The sequence below is a fragment of the Camarhynchus parvulus genome, chromosome Z (assembly GCF_901933205.1).
Source record: "Camarhynchus parvulus chromosome Z, STF_HiC, whole genome shotgun sequence".
Lineage (NCBI taxonomy): Eukaryota > Metazoa > Chordata > Aves > Passeriformes > Thraupidae > Camarhynchus > Camarhynchus parvulus.
Window position 1 is genome coordinate 35,841,750 of NC_044601.1, and position 23,300 is coordinate 35,865,049.

At 35.8% G+C, this 23,300-nt stretch overlaps 1 protein-coding gene across 1 annotated transcript in view; it reads left to right on the forward strand.

The window, feature by feature from the left end:
• CDC14B (cell division cycle 14B) overlaps positions 1–23,300 on the forward strand; it is a 44,463-nt gene that overhangs the window by 16,837 nt on the left and 4,326 nt on the right. Inside the window, 9 exon segments of the mRNA XM_030969227.1 lie at positions 4,897–4,973; positions 6,517–6,583; positions 7,984–8,046; positions 8,924–9,011; positions 9,336–9,566; positions 11,349–11,487; positions 11,628–11,781; positions 12,550–12,650; positions 20,904–21,020. Of these exon segments, the coding sequence (XP_030825087.1) occupies positions 4,897–4,973; positions 6,517–6,583; positions 7,984–8,046; positions 8,924–9,011; positions 9,336–9,566; positions 11,349–11,487; positions 11,628–11,781; positions 12,550–12,650; positions 20,904–21,020 (1,037 nt within the window).

The following is a 23,300-nucleotide window of genomic DNA, read 5'->3' on the forward strand; positions in this document are numbered from 1 at the left end:
TTCCCTTTCTACCAGGAATACTTTGCATCCTATTGTGAATATCATTCCAATGATTATAACTCCAATCTATGAAATGGTTGCTTGAAAAATAAGGCTGGGATGAAAACACTAATGAATCAGATGAAAACATGGCTTGCCAAAAGCTCTCATTCTCTGGTTGATATTAAATGCTCCTTAATAAAGACTGGGTCACCTAAAACTACAAACCCTTGTATTTCATTGAGTGAACTTGGAGGCAGCTCTTTGACCACACAGCGCTGTTAGCAGGAGGAGCGCTTGAGTGCACCTTTCACAGTGTTCGGTGCTTGGATGGTTCTTGACCATTCAAAGAGGTGCCTGTAGTTCCTTAATTAGAAACAGATGTCCTAAATGGAAAGGATTATTAGAGCATTGTTAGTAGTTCAACTGCTAATAGCAAATTCCTGGCTATATGTTGAAGTTCAGTAGGATAGTTTTTTGTATGCATAAAAAACCAAATTTCTAAATTGTCTGTATACAAATGATTGCAGATTGTGATGAAATTATATGTTTGACTTGAAAGATATCAATTCCTTGTAGTAACAATTTCCCTGAAAGGTACTTAAGTAGAAGATTTCTAAAATATTTTAAGGGTTTTTCTGTTTGTATTTGTGTGTGTATAGATATGTATGTATACTTCTATCTGCACTTGAATATGACTGTAGGAAAATTCTAAAGGCTGAACTTGTAGATGCATGCTGCATTGACTATGCTTTTTTGAAAGAAAGCCTTTTTTTTTTCTAATATTTCCCTAACTGCAGGAAAGAATCCTCTTGGGAAACAATTTTAAAATTCTAATAGTCTTTTCTTCATTTGTATATACACAGAAGGATAAAAATTATCCCAGAGAGTGAATGCTTCTGCTAAATAACCACTAATATCATTGCTTTAAATTTAGTTTAATATTTTTATCTTTTTAGTAGTCATTTTTGTTGGTTGCTTTATTTGCATTAACCTAAGAAAACAACTTTATTTGTGAAGGTTTTCATCATCTTAGAAAGCACAGCAGAAACATAAATTGTAATCAGCATCTGGACAAATTAGTTTCAGCTGTTGTATATTTTGATTTCTGGAGTTTGTCTTCTCTCATTTCCTCTCCTTCCCCCAGTACATACCTCATTAAGTTACAAATATATCTTTGTTTTGTTATTCATCAGATCAGCATTTCCATTCTCTTCTTTTCTAAAACTTCAGTTTTCAGTTTTTCGAAAACTTTCAGTTTTCTAAAACTTCAGTTCTGCTTGATGCCTTAGAACATCCTTCTCTCTTTCAACACTTCTGTCTGCTACAGGTATTTGATCACTACTACTTTCTCTTTCCTGTTTATTTGCTTTCTTCAGTACTTTGTTCACTCGCATCATTCCAATGAAATTGTTCATCTTTAAGGCTTCCCTGGCCTCCTCCAGGTCAGAAACAGTATTATATTCAGTTTTATATAGATATAGATGTGTCAGAAATATTTTTTTAACTGAATCTTTCCTTAAATGCTAACTACTGCATTTTGGTTCACTTCATGGAGCAGAGTAGGAGCAATCCCAACAGATAATAGGCATTCAGTCTGCAGGAACAGACTAAACCCAGCTGTTAAGCTTAAAAGCTGCTGGAAGTATATAGTAAAGATGTCAGATCTGCAATGCTGGCTCTCTGTCTACTGATGGAATTCTTTTGGTGCAGACCATTTCCTAATGCAGATGTGTGGCCTCTGCTGCCTTGACATCTGTTGCTTCTCTGAGCTTTGCTACTTCAGTCTTACCTGTTACAATACATGCAATTTGGTTCACCCCAACCTAAAAGCAGGCCCCACCCATATTTAGCCTTCATCCAGCCTTGGTAACATCCAGGATTTCTAGCTGTGACAGAAACTGATTATGTGTCTACTTTGACTATCACAGCTTCTTGTGTTGTGTTACTGCCAAGATACTTTCCTTGTGAAGTAATTATCTGTTTACGGTCTTTCCCATTATGTGTGAGTGTCATTCTTCCCTTTTGAAGCACTTTATACCATTGCACTCATCCAGCTATTCTCATACTAACCTAATTTTTTTGCAAGCACTTTCAACTGAGTACACTATCTGACCATTTCATCAACTGCGGTCTCTGCAGCTGTTCATTTGTGTCTTTTGTGTATGTGGTAGTGTCATAGCTGCGTGTAGCAGGATTTCTCTTTGTTTCAGAATAAGTTTTCTTCTTCGGTAAATATGTTGTATTTTGCTTCAGTTGAACAATACAAGTTGTATTTTTGCTTTGCAAAATCAGATTGGGTTTTTTAAATGTCCTTGTATGGAGGAAGTGTTCTTATGTAGCTGTGTTAAGAAAAGTCCATACACATATGGATGGATGGATGTTGTTGTTATGCATGTATGTTATGTATGTTAAAAAGGTGTTTCCAGCAGTTTCACTGGTAATGTAATTTCAGAAGCAGGATCTGTGCTTGAGAACTAACATAATAGAACTAACTAACTTATTTTAATAGAACACAGTGAAATGAGAAAAAAATTCTCTCTTGCAGCTGTTACACTTGTAAACAAATGCTTCTGCATTATGTCTTGTTTCCTTTAAGAAGCTGGTAGCTCAGAAAGGCCAAGGATTTCTCTCATACCTCAGCTGAGCTTTTATACAAGCTTACAAAATCACATAGTATTAGTTGCATTTCTATTTGCCTGTGGTATGATTAGTACTCTGTATACTACACAGTAATAGCACTTAAGTCCAGTTGGACATTAGGAGGAATTTCTTCACAGGAAGAGTGAAAGATTGATTAAACATTGTAATAGGCTGCCCAGGGAGATGGTGGATGAGATGTTTAAGGGAAGACTGGATGTGGCACACAGTGGCACACAGTTAACATGGTTATGTTTGGGCAAAGGTTGGACTAGAATGATCTCAGAGATCTTTTCCAGCCTAATTGATTCTGTGATTCTTTAATCTGGTTTTTTCCAGGTGACTCATTTCTGGCTACAAACCCTGTCTAATTACTATCTGTTTTTTAATTCCATTTCATGTCTTGGGTTTGTAAGTTTTTCAGGAACAGGACTCTCTTCCTGATAAACAAGTGCTTGATGGGTATGGTTGCTAACAATATGTGTTCGCTGTCCTGCAAGATGCAAATTAGGACTTTAGCAATGCACACAATTTGAAATTTCTTGGAAGATAACCTTTACATCCAAATCAGGCAATGAATGCCTGTAGAATAAAAAGTGAATTTTGCTGTCAGAGGCTAAGCTATTCCATGATACTTGGGGAGGCTTTTGAAGTATCTTTTCTATTTTGAGTGTATACTTGCAAATATAAATGCACAAGTCGCTTATCTCTCCCCGGTGAAAGCACACACACACAAAACATGCAGTTCTCATTACTTAGCTATGTCTCAAGAAAGATTTATTTTTTTGTTTTCTTCTGCCAGTTTCAAGGGAAGAATGCTCTGAAAATACTTAACACACTAATTGAATCAGGAAAATCAAAGGGGTCACCTGTTGGCCATGTCTGCTTTAGCTGTCTCTTTAGGTTATGTTTCAAGCTGGGTTTGTTTGTTGGGTTTTTTAGCAACATCTGTTCTAACTCTTGTTTTCTGTGTGTATGTGTGTGTGTGTGTGTGTGTGTGTGTGTGGAGAGAGGATGTTCAAGGTATGTTAAGCCATTTGTTCAAACTGGCTTTGTGGCAGCATCAAAGTAATTTGAAAGGCAATGCCAACATTTTAAAGAAAAAATATCCAGAGCAGCAGCAAGTAAAGACACCATGCCTTGATTTTTGGAAGATACTTAATTAATACTCATGAGGATTTTTACTTTCAAATATCTCTAAGGGAAAATGTCATCAGTATAAAAGAAATAAATAATTTTACTGAAAGTTAGTGGAAAAAACCACAATTTTCTGTAGAGTATTAAAGCAATTTCAAAGAAAAAGTATGAACTTGAAATTACTCAATATTGACCTGTTAATGACAGCTTGTTATTAACAGTTGTTACCTCCTGGCCATGCTGGGGATGGTGTTTAATGGTATTTAAAGAAGAGATATGCAAAAAAGAGGAGTTTTAGGTATTCTTTAAGGAGACCTTAGTGTTAAAGGCTATCCAAGAGGGATCAGACATGTTGTGATGGAAGACCATACGGATATTTCTCGTAAGTTGGTCCTTTGTGAATTCTTTTCTGAGTGTTTTTGACAGTAGAAAGTTCGATTCATTCTGTTCATAGTATTTTGCTTCTGAAGCTAGATTTCTCCTTTTTTTGTTGCTTTTTTTGTGTGTTTGGGGTTTTTTTTGTTTGTTTGTTGTTGGTTTTTTTTTTTTTTTTGTTTTTGTTTTTTGTTTTCTCTTAGTTTATGACATCTGGATTTAGTTACTGGATATTGCCCCAGCAGTGCAAAAGAGGAAGTACAGAATTTGGATTAATGCAAATGTTCTGTAGGAAGATCAAACATAAATAACTATTTTAGTCTTGTCTGCTGTGTGTATCCACAATTTGTGTACCAGATGATTCATAGCTTTACTGATATCTCTGCAGGTTTCTATGTTTTGATTTACATCTTAAAAGCTTAATTTAAACAAATTTTCACACTGGTGAAGCTGAGTCATAGTAGAAATGTAAGAATTCAGATGAACAGGAGCCTTTTCACTGTAGTCTATAGCTGAACAACTCCTGCACAAATCTACAAAGATTGTTTTGAAATATATATTTCTTTAGATTGACAAGATTTTTTATTGTTTATGTTAGTTTTATTGTTGCACACTTGCAAACATTTGTTCTTGATTCCACTCTTTTCCAGCACTTCTGCACTCTCTGATAATTAATTATGCCTTCTGTAGTAAACAAATTACTTGAAATTATTGAAGTCTGTCTTAAAATAATCTTTTTCCTTTTCTGTCTTTTTCCAAAAATAGATAATATACCTGAGAGAATCCCCAGAAGATGTGTACAGGCTTATATTGTCAGGAAGTGTTTCATATCTTCCTTTCAGGTAAATAACAAGTTGGTAGAACTTTCTGTACCTTGAAATTTTGGAGAAGAATGTAACATTTTTCAGTACTAATTTCTGCTGTGTTGGTTTTCTGGGGTTTTGTTTTGTTTTGTGTTTTGGGGTGGGGTTTTGTTTGTTTGAGGGGTTTTTTTGTTTGTTTTTTTGTGGATTGTTTTTGTGTGGTTGGTTTTTGGGTTGGATTTTTTTTTGGTGTTGAAGTTTTTACTTGGGACATACTTACTGTCCTAACTTTAGGTACTCAGTGAATCAGAGGTGTTACCAGCTGGTTCTGAAGTGTCCCAGCAGAAGGTGAAGGAGCCCCACTGTTTGTATCCACTCGTTGAGCTTTTTAATCTTCTTTATTGCTTCTCACTTGGCAGTCTGATTTTGTGCCAGTAGCTGATAGTTAAACATATCAAAATATCTGTCATTCACCACAGAGGGCTTGCAATACTTAATAGCATTCTTTATGCACAAGGCAGCGTTTTCATATTGCTGCACATATTTGGCAAGTGGGAAGTTGTCATCAGTGTGTTCCAGGAGCCTTGTCTGTTGCCTGTGCCCTACTGTGCTACGCCTCCAAAACCTATCAGAGTGGTTGCAATTCCCTGTGAGGACTATGGCCCAAGAATGTGAGGCTGCTTCTTTCTGACTCTAGAAGGCTTTATCCATTTGTTCCTTCTCATCAGGTGGTCTAAGAGACGTGCTACTACAATGTCACATTTATGTGTCCATTCTTTGACTTGAGTAGCATTCTATTATTTCTGTCTCCTCCTAATTTCTGCCCTTTTTCACACTGATTCATAAGGAAGGAAAGGATAGAAAAAATTGCTAGAGACAGCTATCCAGGTTCTTCAAAATTCTTCTTCCTCTCAGCTGAAATTTGACATGAAATGTTTTCTACTTATTAGAAACATTAGCTGATAAGGACTGCATGGTCTCAAGGTGCTCTGCCAAGGCATAATGGTTCTCTGGTGTAGATTCAGTTTAATTTATTTATTTACTTCACTGTAGTATTCCTGTAGAATTCGTAATCTGTGGTGCTTATGGAATTTTAAAATGGTCACATACTAAGAGCATGCAATTCCTGGATCAACAGAATTAAAAAACTTGTCATTGAAAGGAGCTGTTTCAATGAAACTAGTTTCTCCTCTTGTATAAGCATTAACTATTTATGCTTCTTAAGGAAAATATTTTATTATATTTACTATAATTTATTGTATAATTACTATTACATTTATATATTTACCATATTTACTAAATATTTTATTATATTTACTAACAGTCCATGTCAGAAATTGAACATTTCAGCTTTACAAAAACTGTAGCTGGAGTAATCTTACTGTTGTATCAGTTAATATAACTTATTTTATGTTGTTATTCTTGTAAGATTCAATGGTAAATGAAGTAATCATTTGATATACTTATTTCAGTTTAATAATCATTACCTTGAAGTAATTTTAAAAGGTGTTTTAGAGAAGTATCTTCAATTGCTTTCACTTGGATTAAAGTACAATAATGTTTTGGTCATCATATCTTATAGGGATGCTTCCTTTGGTACTTGCAGTTTTCATCTAACGTTACTGGACTGTTTTCATGCAATAAACAAGGTCAGTAAATGAATATTTTTCACATTTCAAAAAAGTAGCTAAATGTTGCCCATCAGAAGAAGAAGGCTTAGGAAACTAGGATCCCGTTAAAGCTGTGAACTAGCAGATCTGCTGATTGTTGCCTAGTTTACTATGCATTATGCATTGTTACAAAATAGATTCAGCATTCTTAGAAGTCTACCAGTACTTTATATAATCAACAAGTGAAGATATTATAGAGGGTATTCTGAGTTTTACTTGTGTAATCTATTGGGACAGTAATTCACCTCTAATCCTAAGAGCTATGTGTAAGGTTTATTGTATGCCCCCTGGTGTTATGTATTAGGCTGAACATAGCCTTTGAAAGGGTTTTGAATGGGTTTGCTATATACTTCTGGCATTTGCAGCACATGCTAATGATTTCAGATTTTGCTTTAGTAATAGAAATAGAACAAATGTTAGGATGTAGGTGCTTCTTTTTTTAATTATAAAATTATGAAATCTACATTTTATAGCAATATAGCAGTGAAGTAATGCAGCATTAAAGGATAAGGGAATCAAAATGTATTCTTTTTAGTCTGTATGAATAGTGACATGGAATTCTGCAGCTCTCCACTGTACTATTGTCTTTTGTGTTATGCATATCTCTACCAAATAGTGATATTTTTACTGGTTAAGTCATCTTCTTGAAGATTGGTGATTTTTCAGCTTTTCTGGGTATTGTGAAATTGGTTATTTGTATGCCAAGACTGGTGCATTGATGTTCTTGCAGGTGAACAACAAGGAAAGCTGCAGAAGATTAGGCAGTAAAAAAGGAAATTGGAATGTAGTATTTTTAACATCTGGAGATATGAGATTTATCTATGTTTGTCTTCCTGTTTTAACAAGTGGATAAACTATTAGTTACCCAAATGTTTACATTTTTTATACAATGTTAAGTATTATGGTTGTGGCTAACTATGAGACATCATGGACTCACAGTAATATCTACTTAGGACTTTGTGACTGCAAGCAATTTGAAATCAGTGAAGATATTAGCAAATAGAATTTGTGCACAAAAAATATCTCCAGCCCTTGAATGCGGTCTTTAGAACCTACTCATAGCTTCAATAGATATTTTTTGCTGGTTATTTTTCTTTTTATTTTGTGCAGCTAGCAATAATGAAAAGACTAAATGCTTCAGTAATCTGGTGTTTTTGTATTGATTTCGTGAAAACAAAAAAAGTTGATTTACTCATCTAACTTCACTTATATTGAAATTTACAAACCTAGTTTGAAGCAAGACTGAGTTTTTCTGTATTCTTAAGTTTTGTGAAGAAAGAAGGAGAGTGTGTATTAAAGGACTTTATGTAACCAAAAAGAGTAATAAATTGTCCTCACTGAAGAAGCATCTTTGTTAAGAGCTGTGTTCTGAATTTTAGGCTTTGCAGTATGGTTTCCTGGATTTTAGTACGTTTGATGTAGATGAATATGAGCATTATGAAGTAAGTGTTCAGTATCAATATTTTGATTTGTTTGCTGTTACTAATGCTAAAGCAATTGCTTATAATTTCTGCTATTCTTTTGTAGTATTAAGTTCCATTTTTGTTTTGTTTCTTTAAGTTATGATAGTTAAATAAAGGTTCAGGTCAGAGAGAGAATAGTAAAATCCAGATTTAAGCATAATTATGTTCAAATATGGGGAAAAGCAGAAACCAAAATGGAAATAAATGGGAATCTCCATTATTAGTAAAACCCTGGATATTCTTGAGCAGTCTTGATGAAAAACTAGAGGGCATACAAGCCCAAGTCTAACTGAATGCTAGAGAACAATCAAAGTATGTATTTGAGGACGCATGGCAAAAATGTAATAACACTCTTTGAGGTAAAGAAGGAAACAGGGCTGGGAAACACCAAGTGCATAAAATTCACTTTGGATCATAGGAAATTATTGTCACAATGAAGGACTGCAACTCCTGATTGTGTCAGTCTCAGAAATGCAAAGCTGCCAGATATCTGTAAAGAGAAAATTAAATGGTCCTAGAGCTGAAAAAATCATTATATAATTTGTGAACGGTGGTAAGACCAATTGGTAAGACCAATTTAGAATCCTATAGAAAACAAAAATTTGAAAGTTGCTCTTCATCTGAAGGGCATCAGTTGCATTGTTCTAAAACTCTGATTTAGAAAGACAGGGACACAGGGGAGAAATGTGAGGTTGAGAGCATCTGTCATCCTCATGATGCAAAAGAAAGCAGCCAACTAACACACTTTCCCTTGACAAAAATTATACATCAATTCTATCTAACATGTATTTTGAAACAATAAGGAAAAGCCTGAAAATACAGGGATAATGATAAACCAAGCATTTTCTCTTGACAGAGAGCAGAAAATGGAGATTTTAACTGGATAATACCAAACAAATTCATTGCCTTCAGTGGACCTCATTCAAGAAGTAAAATTGAAAATGGTATGCTTAAAAAAGGAGGTGGGGAACACAAGCCCACTACTTTCTAAGTTGATTGTTATCAGTAAGAACAAGCTTTAAAAATTGTTCCTCAAACAGTGTGTTTTTTCCTTGGCTCTTTTCCTTTTATAAGAACTCTGGCAGTAAAATTTTAATGCTTGGTTTAATTGTATCTACCTAGGTGATTGTATTAAAATCCCATTTACACTTAGTCTATTTCTTTATCTTGTCTCTGTTTTGGGAGTGTTTTCATATCTTTTTTTTTAATATTTTTTAATTTCTTCACTTTAAGCCTTACTCTTTTTTTTATCTTCTGTTCTCAAATAGGCTATCCCCACCATGCTCCAGAGGCTTATTTCCCATACTTCAAGCAAAAGAAGGTCACCACTATAATACGCCTCAACAAAAAACTGTATGATGCCAAACGATTTACAGATGCTGGATTTGAGCATTTTGATCTCTTCTTTGCTGATGGAAGCACACCTAGTGATACTATAGTTAAAACATTTCTAAATATTTGTGAAAATGCTGAAGGTGTAATAGCTGTTCATTGCAAAGGTATGATGCAAAAAACAGTTTATATCACTAGTGATGTTTATAATTACAGTTTCTGAGCTAGTTTGCAGTATAATTTTACTATATCTAGTTATTAACATCTGTGCCAAACTGCAGCTGTTCCATTAAAATTATTTCTATGATTGTGTTCAGCACTTCATCTAATTTTGTGAAGTACCAGAAAAATCTTCCAAGTCATTCCTAAAATGAGACTGGGGAAAGTGAGATTTCCGATATTAATAGCTGTTTCTGCTAGAAAGTGTTAGTACTTTCAAAGGATGCTTTGGGCAGGCATTTGAAGTCCTGTCAAGTTCTCTCTGAAAATACATGTTTAAATATACCAAGTGGTAAACTTTTGGAAACAGTGCTGTATTTTGGGGAGATTTCTCAAAGTGTATGAGTGTTCTTCTATAGCTACCAAAATCTTCATCCCTCAGAAACTATACTAGTTTGGGCATGCTCTGAATATCCATTCCTCCAGAGTTAGACTGCGAAGATTTTAAGAGACTGGCCAATGGAGCTAGTATAGTTATTGTTTTCGGTTGTTCTAGAGGCAGTATGTTTCTCTTCCCACACCATCCTTAATAGTCTATCAGATATTTCTTCTCCACAACTTTGCATCACTAGTGTATCTGATAATGCTGAGATTGAAGGAGAAGGGCCTTTTCTTAACCTGCTTCTTTGGACCTGCAAAGACTGCAGTTTTGTTCCAGTATCTGCCATCTGTTTGCTGCATTTAACAGAATTATACTGGAAAGCGAAGGAATTGTTGAAACCAGCATCTTGACTCTGGGAAAACAAGTCCATACTCTTATTCTTCACTGAGGTGATAAATTCAGGCATATCACTTAATTGGTTATGCCAGAATATTGAGTATCAGTGATACAAGTGCTTTGTTTTCATTCAAATTAAGGTGTTCTTTGGTAGATGTCAGACTAATGGTGTCTAGACTGCGCTTACTTTTGAGGAAGTGTAGAATGCTGTAGCCTGTTCCTAAAGCTGTCATGGAAGTCATGGAAAGCTAAAGCAAGTTCCTGAAGCAAGTCATGGAAGCTACTGTGTGGTTGTCTTGGCTGTTGTGTTATACAGAAGATTTTACAGTGGTGTTGATCAGTCAATTGTTAAGTGAGAGAAGGTGGTGTGTGGTTTGCATGTGCAGCAAGTGATTAAGGAGAGATACCACTTAGCTGGAGCAGTCCTCTCTTGCTTCTCATGTTTTCCCAAGGTAAATAGAACTGTTTTGAGGGCCATTTTAAATAATGTTTCTCACTCTGGAGTATTTCTTTCCTGTGCTAGCTAGTGCCCTGACTTGCTTATTGCAAAATTTGTTTTTTTCTTGGGAGTTAAAGAGATTAATTAGAGGGGGGGCTGGGAGAACATCTGATTTCAGTGCAATGTATGATTAGTTTGCAGGAAGGTGCTGGGAGAATTCTGAAAAGAAAAAAAAAGGCTAACTGTTTTATCCAATGCTTATAAATATTCTCATACCTTCATACATATTCACAGATAGATAGGTAAATAAAGGTAGTTAAACTTACAGATGTTTATAAAGTTGCTGACTTTGGAAGGTTACCTCACTCAAAGAAAATATGGACAGTGTGTTAGTAACCTTGTATATGATGAAACAGATTAAAGAGTAAGTTTCCCTTACCACATTTGATAAGTAGAGGTTTGTTTTGATAAATTAGGCAGGTAACTACTTGTCCAAGTAACAGTGTCTGTAGTTACAACAGATTCCAGATGAAGATGGATATATAAAAGAAGCCATTCTTTTATATTACACAGCTGGTCTTGGACGAACTGGCACACTTATTGCCTGTTACATCATGAAGCATTATCGGATGACAGCTGCTGAGTCTATTGCCTGGATCAGAATAAATAGACCTGGTTCTGTGATTGGACCACAGCAGCATTTCCTGATGGAGTAAGTAGATTGAGTGCAAATTATTGCCAAAAATAAATCTAGATATCTTTTTCTTCTTCTTCTTCTTCTTCTATTGTACACTTAACAATCTTCAGTGTTAATTTGTTGTGTTTTGGGCCTTTTTTTCCATGTTATGATAGCAAACAGGCAGAACTTTGGACAGAAGGGGATATTTTCCGTGCAAAGTTGAAACGAAACCATAAAATTGCTGTAACAAGAATTCTGTCAGGAGTAGATGATATTTCAATTAATAACACAAGAAACAGGAGAAGCATCCAAAAGGACATTGAACTGGTAACCATCCAAATATTGTGCTCTTGTAAAAGTTGAAACTGTTGAGAATCTCTCAGGTTTTGAAAAAACCTATGGGTGCACTAAAACTTTGTTAATCAATTTTTTTTTCTGTTCACCCTTTTTGTATAAAAGGATATGGGGGAGGGGGAGGAAACTAGGGATGGCAATTATGAAAAATAGAGTTTAGAACAAGGTGAAGTAGGAGCATCATCATGTTTTAGTCTTCTGTAATTAGGTCAACAATAGAAAAAAATACATTCTGCAATCAAAAACACTGATTTCATTTTGGATTGTCTGTTGCTTCACTGTGTGTATTTAAAGGGAAGGGATGAAAGGGTGGGTTATGCTTATCATTTTTACTCATTCTAGTTTCTAAGTAATTGCAACTTCTGTAATACCTTTTGATGGTGCTTTTTGAAAAAGACAGTACTGCTGTTTTAAAAAGGCAAATGAAGAAGGGAAATGCTATATTTAGTGAAGATCATACTGTACCTAAGCAAAGATTTTATAATATACTGCTTCCAATGCTTTAAAAGGAGACAATATTCCAACGCATGTAAGTCATGACACCACCTAATGGTTTACAGCTTCTAAAGCAGCAAACAGGAAACTGGAAGAAACAGAACTATATTTATGCAAGTGAATTTCCTTTGACTTATTCCTGTTGAGATAATTCTAATTTTGAGCTTTAAGATAAAGTTAATTCTTATATATCAAAGTGCCTATATTTAATCTTTATTTATCCCTTTGCCCCCTCCACTTATCCAGTACAGTGATGATGATGAAACAAACTGTTTAACACAAGGCGATAAGCTTCGTGCTCTGAAAAGCAAAAGGCAAGCAAAAGCTCCAACTGCATCTCCACTAGCGTAAGTCAGTTTCTGAATATATAAAATGCCAGAAACACTTTTATCCTTTTCTTCATGCATACTTCCCATTGCCCACAAATTTTTGTTATCAATGCTGTTTTTATTCCCTTAAAACAAACATGAGGTTCACCATTTCTCTGAAGGCTTGGTGAATGCTGAGGAGGCAGGACAATTTGGTTAAAGAACTGCATGACTGAATTTCTAGTTTTCTGCGTAGTTTTTGATGCTGATATTCTGCACTTTACAAGCTTCTACAGCACTTCTGAATGCTTTACTTTTAGTTTAATCACAAACATTCCCTTGTCTGTCCTGTGGTAGCATGAAAACGAAAGAGTATGACTGTGGTTTTGTTTGATTGGCTCAAATAAGATACATCCTGGTGTTTGAAGTAAAGTCGGTAAAGTCAGAGTTGAAAGAAGGATTTTTAGCTTCCTTTCATTTTCTCTTTCTTGGAAGAGAACTTTCCCTAAATCCTGTTGGCTTTGTGATAATATCTGGTGGATCTGGAAGGCAGAGTAGCCGCTGTTTCAGTAAACAAATTCAAAGAACTGCATTTCTTTCAGTGAAGCTGGTAGTCTCTTTATTTTAGACAAGTCCTGAAACATCACCTGTAAAAGAGAGTTTGCATCTTTTGTCGCTTCTAAGAACTGTAGGTACAAAATATATCTGTCTGCCCTTAAACAAACTGCAAGTGCGTGCAACACTTGGAAAACTTTGCAGGATCATGTTTGATTGCTAAGAAAGCAATGGTGACCCCTGGCTGTCAGACTTTTGTGAATCACACGTGACCAAAGTCACAGGCCACAGTCAATATGACTTTTATTGTGTTGTCCTTCTGTAGGACATGATGCTGCTATCTTGCTGGAATTTTTATTTTCTTTTTCTTCTTTTTCAAGATCACCACTGTCAGCAGACTTTTAGAAAAAGTGAGAAGTATGTAGTAAAAATGTGCTAAAAGTAAAGGAATATATCTCTGGAAACCTTCACACATTGCTATGTCTGATTTCTGCTTTTGTTTTAAATTTCTGTCTTCTGTTCATGCTTATCATTTACACAGGCAGCCATATAAGAAAAAACATACTCAGAACAAAGACTGTGCCCAGCTGACTTAAAAAATACCAGAATGCATCACCTCAGTTACTTCAAATAGCCCAGTAAAAAACAACTACCTTGCAGATTAGTTTCCAAGGCACAGAAGTGCCTTAATTCTCAAGTACTTAATTGCCATACACTCACTGTGTGTTCCATATGATTGAATGTAGACTGTGTGATAACCTATTCAGAGCCATTGTCCTAATACCTTCTTAATACAAAACCTATCTACTATTAAAATATTATTTGGCTCATGAAACGTTCTGCAAATGTTCTGCTCTAATTAGCTTGTACTTGTGTAGAATTAAACTAATTGACCTGGAGCTTATAGCTCATTTTTACATTGTGCATTGTTGCTCAAGGAGCTTCAATTTACCACTTTCTGTTCCCCTGAGTTATTTTTATGGTTTGCAACTTGTACTGAAATAATTCAGTGAAAAATGAATGTGTAAACTCATACATTCCTTTGTGTTACTATTGTTTTATTGCAAGGAATATTTAGCTGCCTTACATGAGTCAGAAGTTTTTTCTACTACAAGAGACGACTGTCTCTTTCCTTCTTAGTTTAGTCTGTTAGAATAATTATTCTTGCAGTGAAATTGATTACTTTTATCTGAACAAACAAACAAACAAACAGAAGCTTCTAAATCTTCCAAGTAGAAGATTTAGAGGAAAAAATAAGGGGGGTGGGGGGGGCAAAGTAAGAGCACCAGAAGCTTGGACAGTTAGTCTTTGAAAAATAGAGGCATTATTTACTTTTAAGTCACAAGGGACTTCTATAGAGTGTTTATTGAGGTTGGCTGTATAAATTCTTTATGTGTTGATGACTGGATATTTTATGTATGTTCTAATAAGCAATATTCTGCACCTGTGGCAAAGGATTATGAATTGGCTTTTGCTTCTTACATGGAAAGGTAATAGACCCCATCATCTCGTTGTTTATATAAGTTGTTTGTTTCTGCAAACATACCTGTCTGTGATGTAATGTTTTAGTATCAGGATGTATGATTGTGAAGTAAAATATGTGAATACAGGCTGATCCAACTGCATAAGAGATGGCAGCAAGTGTAAGCAAGTGGTCAGAGATCTATTGCTCCTGCACACAATTCTTTCCAAGAGTGATACAGACTGTGTGAAAAGGTGACTTTGGTGTGGGTTTCAGAAGATTTGCTTTGATTCCAGCAGCACATGGGTACCACATTGGCAATTTATGGCTGTATGGATTGTTAGTCATAGAACGTAAGAAATGCTTGGCAAAGTTTATAAAGCAGTATCCTTTCGAAGAACTTCAAACAAGCTAAAATGCACCAATAGCTTTTGCTTTTGAAATTTTTTTTCATCTCTACCTCCCCCTCCGATCCCTTTTTAGATGGCTCCTAGCTATGCTGGTGTCTACACTGTGTAGCATTGTCATCTGGTGGATTGTATGTGGCTCCCTTCTGCCCAGCCTGCTATTCTGTCTAGATGGTTTAAGAACATAGTAACCATCAGGACCCCCTGAGAGAGAGCCACTGTGTAAGTGTCCCATTCCATTTCTCTACAATAGCTCACACTTTCTGTCTAGTATGTCTCTTAAATGCATGTTTTCATGTCATTTTTCTTACTGGCTTTGTTGCAAGAGTGAATTTCACTGCTCTGGCTTTGTTATATTCTTGTGTATATTATTTGGAATAATTGAGTGATTTTTATGGCTGGCTTACAATATACAAAGGCAAAGAGGTCTTATTATTAGAGTAATTTTTAATTTTGAAATATTTCTTCTCTGCAGATAAGCAAAACTACATAAGCAAAATTATGTGTAAGAAACAAAAAAGTGCTGCTTTAAAATATGATCCTATCCTTTGCATATTGCAGATGCAAATGTAAGCTTCAGTTTTACTTTGAAGGTCATGAACTTGCAAAGTAGGCTAGTTTCCCAACACATGATTTTATTCCCATGAAATGCCAAGAATTAGAGTTTGTTAGAAATGTCAGTAGGTCTTTGTTTCTACAAAGAGATCAAATATTATATGCCATGTCATAAAACATTACTTCTTTTACCTTTTTGACATTAAAGAAGATGGGGCAAATTGCAGTGTTAGGTCCAGGCTCACTTGTTTACCCAGCCAGTCTGGTTTCATCATCTTTTATTCACAGTTATGTTTTCTAGAGCTTTAGGAGACTACTTACATTGCTTTCTTCTGTTACTTGGATTCAGCTGCTGAGAAAACATTAATAGCAGATCAGTTCCTTGAGTACAGTTTTCACTCTTTCTTCACTTTCATCAGAGTAGCTGCAGTGATTTCTGTGCCTTGCTTCTACTTAAAAGGTGCAATGTTTTCATTGAATGACAACTTACATATTTTGGTCAAATAAAATTCCAACAGCACACAGAACTGTGAGGAAGTGCAAATGAACTTTTTGCTTGTTTCTGAGCCTCCCTGGAGCTCCTCTGTCATCACCACCCTCAAAGCAGAATGATTACTTTGGGTGAATACTTGAAATCTTGGTGCTGTCAGATTAAAAAAATGGTCAGAAAATCTTTTACTAATTAAGAATAGGCATTCTCTCCTGACAGGCATGAAGGTTGAGATTTTCTGTCATCCGTACCTTTGGCCTTGCAACTTTTTGTCTGAACTTTTTAAAAAGCATGAAACTCTTTCTGCTGACCTAAGTGACTGGATAACTACAGAATGTGAACTGGGAGACTTTGGACTGGTTAGTTATTCAGTTAGCCTTCACTGAAGTCATCTTAATCTGTTCTTTTTGAGAAAGAAATTATAAAGAAATAAAGATCATTTCAACTTAATTTTCCCCCTAACCTTGTCAAATTACTTACTTGAGAGGCATTATTCCAAATAACATGAGAGGTGTGTTTTCAAAGTTTTACAGTGAATGGAGCACTCTTTCTTTTCTCAGTGGTCTCTGGAAGTCAGAGCTCAGATTTCTGAACACATACTAAAAAGCTAAACTTAAAACACAGGTTAAAGAGGTGAAACAATCTGTGCTTTGTTTTGCTGTACTGTGCTATAAGATCAATTTCAGTCAACTATCATCCTTTCTTTCTCTTACTGTGTCTGTGTTCTGTCTAAAAACTAGAAACACTTATTCCTTGCTAGAAAAAAGACTGTTTGATGTTGGTAGATGTGATGCAAGCAATTTTGTTATTCCCATTTGCTGTGAATTTCCAATTACTGGTGCTGCTGTAAGATAAACAATGTGGGCTTAAGTATAGGGAGAGAAAACACTTAGGCTTTTCTTAAAAGCTTGCCTAACTTTCTCTTCTTTCTGCAGCTAATATCTCATGTTTTAAGACATCAAATTGTCAGTAAGGATCATGGATCAATCTGGGCTATCCTGGCAGTTGTGTTGGCTGGAGCCCTGTATGCTGAGAAGTTATTGGTCACTTGTTGCCTGTCGATGACTTGGAAGAGTAGCAGAGGTCTCAGGTCTATTTTCCTAAAAATCATGAGGTGATGAAGAAGAAAGCGTATTGCACTTGACAGACCTTGTAAGACAGGTTGCCCAGATTGGTTGGCAAGACTAAAATGCCTTTTGCAGACAGAGAAGACATGCACCTGTGTAATCTCTTTTTTCTTCATTCCTGCTTAGGATTCTGCAATCACATATTTTAAAAAGGCTTGTTGTGTGGACTGATTTCTGTCCGATGTGTATTACACTGCTTGCAATTCAAGTTTTGTGGATTTTGTCTTGGGTTGTGGAGTTTGGGTTTTTGTGTGCTGGTGGTGTGCCTGTGTTCTGCCCTTGCACTGAGTTAAATGGTGAATAAGAGCTGTGAGTTATTTAAAAGTTGCTGCTCCTTGCACAAGCGCTGTTCCATTCAAACAGGTCTCTATTTGTTTAAAGGCCAAGGTATTAGCTTGAATAAGAAAGTAGTGTATAAACTAGTCTGCTATTTGTGATGTGTATTTAGGATCAGAACTACCAAGTGATGTTTCCATTACAGATGAATTGGAGATGAAAAATTCTTACAATGTAAATGTATGTTTAATAGTGTGACTATTACAACATCCTACAGCCTGCAGGGTTTTCAGGTTTTTTTTGGTTGTTTTTTTGTTAGTTTATTTTTTGTGGGGTTTTGGTGGTGGTGGTGGTGGTTGGTTGGTTTTTTTTTTTTTTTAATCATATCCCATTGAGTTAGAAAACCTTTGTGTACATCAGATGGGTTTGCTGGTGTTTCTGGAAGTTGTGTGACATACTATTTTATGTGAGCAGCTCCAAAGGAGTAAGGTAGGTGTCCTGAGATCTTCCACTTCTCTAATATAGTTTGGGATATGTTTTTCATGCTGACATTTTGGCGCAATTTTTCTGTACCTCTACCTCTTCATCTCACATCCATTATAAAACCTATCTATTGAACCTGCTATCAAGTGAGGCTGTTAGTCTAATTGTGCTAAACCAAAATTCCATGCATTAGTTTCTTCTCTCACCTTTAACATATATGCAGTAGCATTCTAATAAAAGCTGTGATAGCTTTTGCTGCTCCTCAGCTGACAGCTGTGAGGCTCAAAGACAGCTCTGGGTGTTTAATTCCAACAACCTGTCAGACAGTGGTGTACATGAAACTTTGTCTCTTTTCCTTGAGGTGCTATCAGCCTTGGAAGTCTAGAATTCTAGTCTGATTTTAAAATGTCTGTGTGATAATTTAGCAAATGTTTTGTTCACAGTGATTTCAATTATTCTTTACTGTAGAGTAGCCCAGTGAAGTTGCATATATCTCAGATGTAAAAATGACATATCAACTGAAGACCAGATGATGTTAAAGATTCTACTTTGCTCACAGCTGGCTCTGAGCTGATCCCATAAGGCATCTTGTTACCTGCCTTTGGCAAATGCAACAAACTTACAAGGATGTTTTTGTGGTTGTTTTGGTTTCCTAGTGGCTATTTTTATTATAAGTCACATTTCCACTTAGAGCTTCTATTATTTTGTTTCTTTGTTTTGAACAAATGAGATGAAATTTTTTGGGAAGTAAGGGCTACCTTATGATATGTTGAAAAGATGAATATTTAAATATTTGTTCAAAATGCTATCTTGAGAATTCATAATGCTTCACAGAATCACAGAATGGATAAATGTTGAAATAGACCACAGTGGGTCATCTGGTCCAACCTCCCAGCTTGTGCAGAGTCATCCCAGACTACATGGCACAGGTTTGCATCCAAATGGTTCTTAAATCTCCAGTGCAGGAGACTTGACAACCAGTCACCTTCACAGTAAAGAAGTTCGGGTGTTAGGTTCAAAAATTCAGAAGTTCTTCATATTGAGGTGGAACTTCCTGTGCACCAGTTGGTGCCCAATGCCTCCTATTGCTCGGCACCACCAAGCAGAGCCTGGCTCTTGATACCCTGCCTTCAGATACTGACTGACAGACATTGATGAAGTCCCCTCTGTCATTTCTTCTGGAGGCTAAACAGACCCAGCTTTCTCAGCCTTTCCTCATAAGAGAGATGTCCAGTCCCTTCATCATCTTCATATCCTTCCACTGGACTCTCCCCAGGACCTCCATGTCTCTCTTGCGCTGAGGAGCTCAGAACTAGACACAGCACTCCAGATATGCCTCACCTGGGCTGAGTAAAGGGGCAGGATCACATCTTCTGACCTGCTGGCAGTGCTCTTCCTGATGGTCCCTAGAACACTAGCGGCCTTCTTGGTGACAAGGGCACACTGCTGGCTCATATTTCAGTTCACATTAGATACATACATGGGTATAAGTCATGTACATTGACCAGTTTTCTGAACTTCTGGCATCTAGAAAAAAATGGGTGTTTTTGAGAGAAAGATTACAAAAATTGTATTCCAATAACTTCTGCTTTCTTTTATATGTACGTTGCATGCATTTTATGCAGAGAGACACCAAATGTGTATATTTAAGGAGAAAACATTTTTCCATATTTCTGGCTGCATGAGCACTGGTAAAACAGAATGTGCCATGATCTGTTCATGTTTATATTTCAGTGACCGAATGTTACGAGGTTAAGCATAACCTCATGCTTTTCTGTTCATTCCTAGAAGTTTCTATCAGCACAGATGAATGGTATAATGCAAGTCTTATCTCACCACTGCTGTAATTTTTAGTCCTTGGTTAAAAGTGTGGTAGGACTGAATTTGTTCATTCTGTGTGACAACTGTGGCACTGAAAAAAGAATTTTAATATTAGAACTTGCTAAAACTGTTTTACAATCGCAGTAGAAACTAAAACATAAGCTTTCAGGTTTTAAATATTTTCACCTTGGGCAAGGAAAACATTTTTATTAGAAAAATTTGTTTTGTCTAAAGAAGTGTGATATGAAGTTGAAGGCATCTGGGGGTGGTTTTTTCTGCTTCCTGTAAAAGCAATTCCTTCAACTTTCAATGTCCTGTGTTTACAGGAGAATTTGCATTGCATTTTCATAGTACTTGTCATTGAAACCTTGTATCTTACCTGAGCAACTGGCTGTTTTGTTTGAACATTTGCAAATCAAGTAATAATATTTTGCAAGGCTGAACTATTAAGAGAGATTTTTTTCAAGTAGAAGTTTAAAGTACATGAAATTTGTGGTTATGTAGGCATTTGTTTGCTAATCAAGAAGTGTATAGTAAAAATAATGTTGCTGATCAGTTTTACTGCATAAAGAATATATTTTAGATGAAATTGTGTTATCTCGAATACATGTTCTAATTCTGAAGCCCATATAGAACAATGAAAACATTGGACGTTTTTTCCATTTCTGTTTTTGGTGAGTATGTTACATGAATATAGAAATGTATATTCTCCCATATATTCCTGTTCACTTTTGTTCCAAAAGTTAGCATTCAGTATTCATATCTAGGATTCTGTGAAAGTAGTTTCTTCAGAGTATTAACCAACCAGACTGTAACTTGCACTATTTAATGAAGGTTTTGATTTCCAGTCTAATATAATCTGCTCATACGACTGGACTCGGTGAAGCCACTGAAAATTAGAGTCTAATAATAGCAGGAGAATAAAGAGTAATAGCTAAGTTACTCCTAGGTCAGGATCTCTAAAACGGTGCATACTTTCACAGCTGGAACCTTGCACAGATGGAATAGAAAACAGATATAAAGCTGATACTTGTTAGCTCTATTGTAACACCCTCTTTTCAGTGTTTTGAGGAACTTTCCAATTATATAATCTTTCTTTTTTCCTACTCTTTACAGAGTAACTCTGCAGTCCAGTGTTCAGAAAAATAAAATCTCTGAACCTAGCATTTCTGACAGTACAGACATTACTAAAAGAACTACCAGGTCTGCTGCAAGAAAAAAAAGTTTAAAAAGGTGAGAGTTACCCTCTTTACAGATCCTGTAACCGTTTTCTAGGCAAATACTTTGAGCTGTTCTATCCAATGCTGGCGGGAGCTTTGCCATAGTTCAGCTCCTTCTCCTAGCAAAGGAAAGTGAGAAACAATTAAATGGTTTGTGTCATGTACTGAGAATATCCGGAACCTTACATCTTAAGTAATTTATTTATCTTGCTAAGTCTTCCAAGTTCAAGAATTTTAAATAGTAATTCTTAGTGTGAGTGAGAATTACTGAAGACAAGGGATTTTGGTAACATGAAAACCCCTTTGCCTGGAGTAAGAGACGGAAAAATTCCTCACAGCATTAAGTCATATACTAGTCAGTGCATGAAGTCAAAGCTAGGAAGAATTCAATAGACAACTGAAATGCAGTGGTTATGGAAAGGTGAAGTGTGTAAAATGCATGTGTATACTGGTATGAGATTTTTTTTACTGATAGCATGGCTGATAATCTGAAGTAAACCTGTTTGGTAAAGCTCAATGAAATTCTAAATTGTAATGGACTTATGGAAGACTGAAAGTGCCTTTTGGCCCAGAACCATATGGCCAGACTACTTCTATTTATCTTTGTGTATGCCTGTCATCACACCCCTCAGTGGCAACTCTCCAGGTCATTATAAAAGACGACTCTGAGAGCATAGTTTAAAACAATATCCATTGCTTACAATTTACAGGAATTTGTTTTAAACTCTTAGTGAAAAATGGGTCTGTCAGGTGCTGAAGAGATTTTGACTGGAAAGAGTAAAAGAAGGCACATAACTACATTGTATGTTATGTGGCTTGATTTATAAATATCTCTGAAAATTTAAGTTGTTTTGCACCTTTTTCCTCACAGAGTTCTTTCTCTTTTTTCATCCTGCTCCCTTGAAGGTAATGAAGTTAGGAAAAATTTGCTCTGTTAGTCAGTGGAAATAGTCAGTAGAGTGCAGTAAATCCTATTCAGAGACATTTTAGTTGTGACTTCATTTTGATTTATTGAACAACATATTAAAAAATAAGAACTATTTTAGGAAACAGGTATTTTACTAAAAATCAGTGGTATTTTTCCAGGTTTTCCTTTTGGTTGGTTGGATTTTTTCTCCATTTTACCCAATTTTTACCGTGTCAGTTTTGGTCCAAATAGAATTGATGGGATTCTGCCTGCTGTTTTTATTCTTCATGCCTCTCCCAATTTAACCTAACCTGCTTGCAACATTTTGTATCTACATTCATGCATGTGTGTAATTTGAAGAGAGATTTTCAGTTCCTGGAAAGCACTTCTCCAAGCTGACATTTGTATTGTGTGAGATGTGAATACCTATCCTTAGGAAAAAACAGCATCCCTAAAATAGAGCTCACAGAAGATTTCATAAGAAGTCCTTTAAGTGTATTGCCCGATGTATGACTCTGAAGGCCAAGGACCAGGTCAATCTCAAACTTCATAAATTACTTCCTTCATCTTTTAATGGACATTCTAAAACTTCTACCCCAAATACCTCACCATATACTGTTCCTTTTCTTCTAACTTTGGAGGTCAAATAAGTTTCAGTTAGTTTCATATTTCCATCCAATAATCAAATTTGTCCTTATTCTAGACATCTTAATTGTTTTATAATCTGAGAGGGCTAATTGGGTGCTGGTCCCTCTGAAGGGTCTTGTGGTATGGCTATATAATTTAATGGATTTAGAATGCAGCACCTTGTTGTTAGTCTTGCAAGCATCCTTTTATTTTCCTGTAGCATTTGAAAAAGTATCAGCCCTTTTTTAAGCACGCCTTTTCAATTAAGTTTAATTTCTTGAAGTATGAGCAGTTTGCATTACCTCACAGTACTCAGATTCATTGAACTTAATCCAGATCAAGTGGATTGCAGAGTAGAGAATAATTATTTCTACAATATTGACGTTCTGCCCTAACCAGCATCTGTCTTTGTCAAGACTTTGTTTATTTCACTGAACTTCACTGACATTACTGTATATCCTTATTCTTTTTCTTTCCGATACATTCCAGTGGAAACATCTTGCACCATTTTTATATCAATCTCATTTACTGCATTATGTCACTTTAGTCAATTCTTTTTGTATGTGAATCACACTTGTGACCCATCTTAATGCAGTATAATCTGCACAGCTAGGGAATTCATTTGTCATTTCATCCTTCAGACCGTTGGAAACACTACCATGGATTGTCTCCAGAATGATTTTTCAGCAGTAAGAGCTATTTACATCTAAAACATTATTCTGGCTTTTTTAAGAGAACATAGGGAATTTCAATCCTATC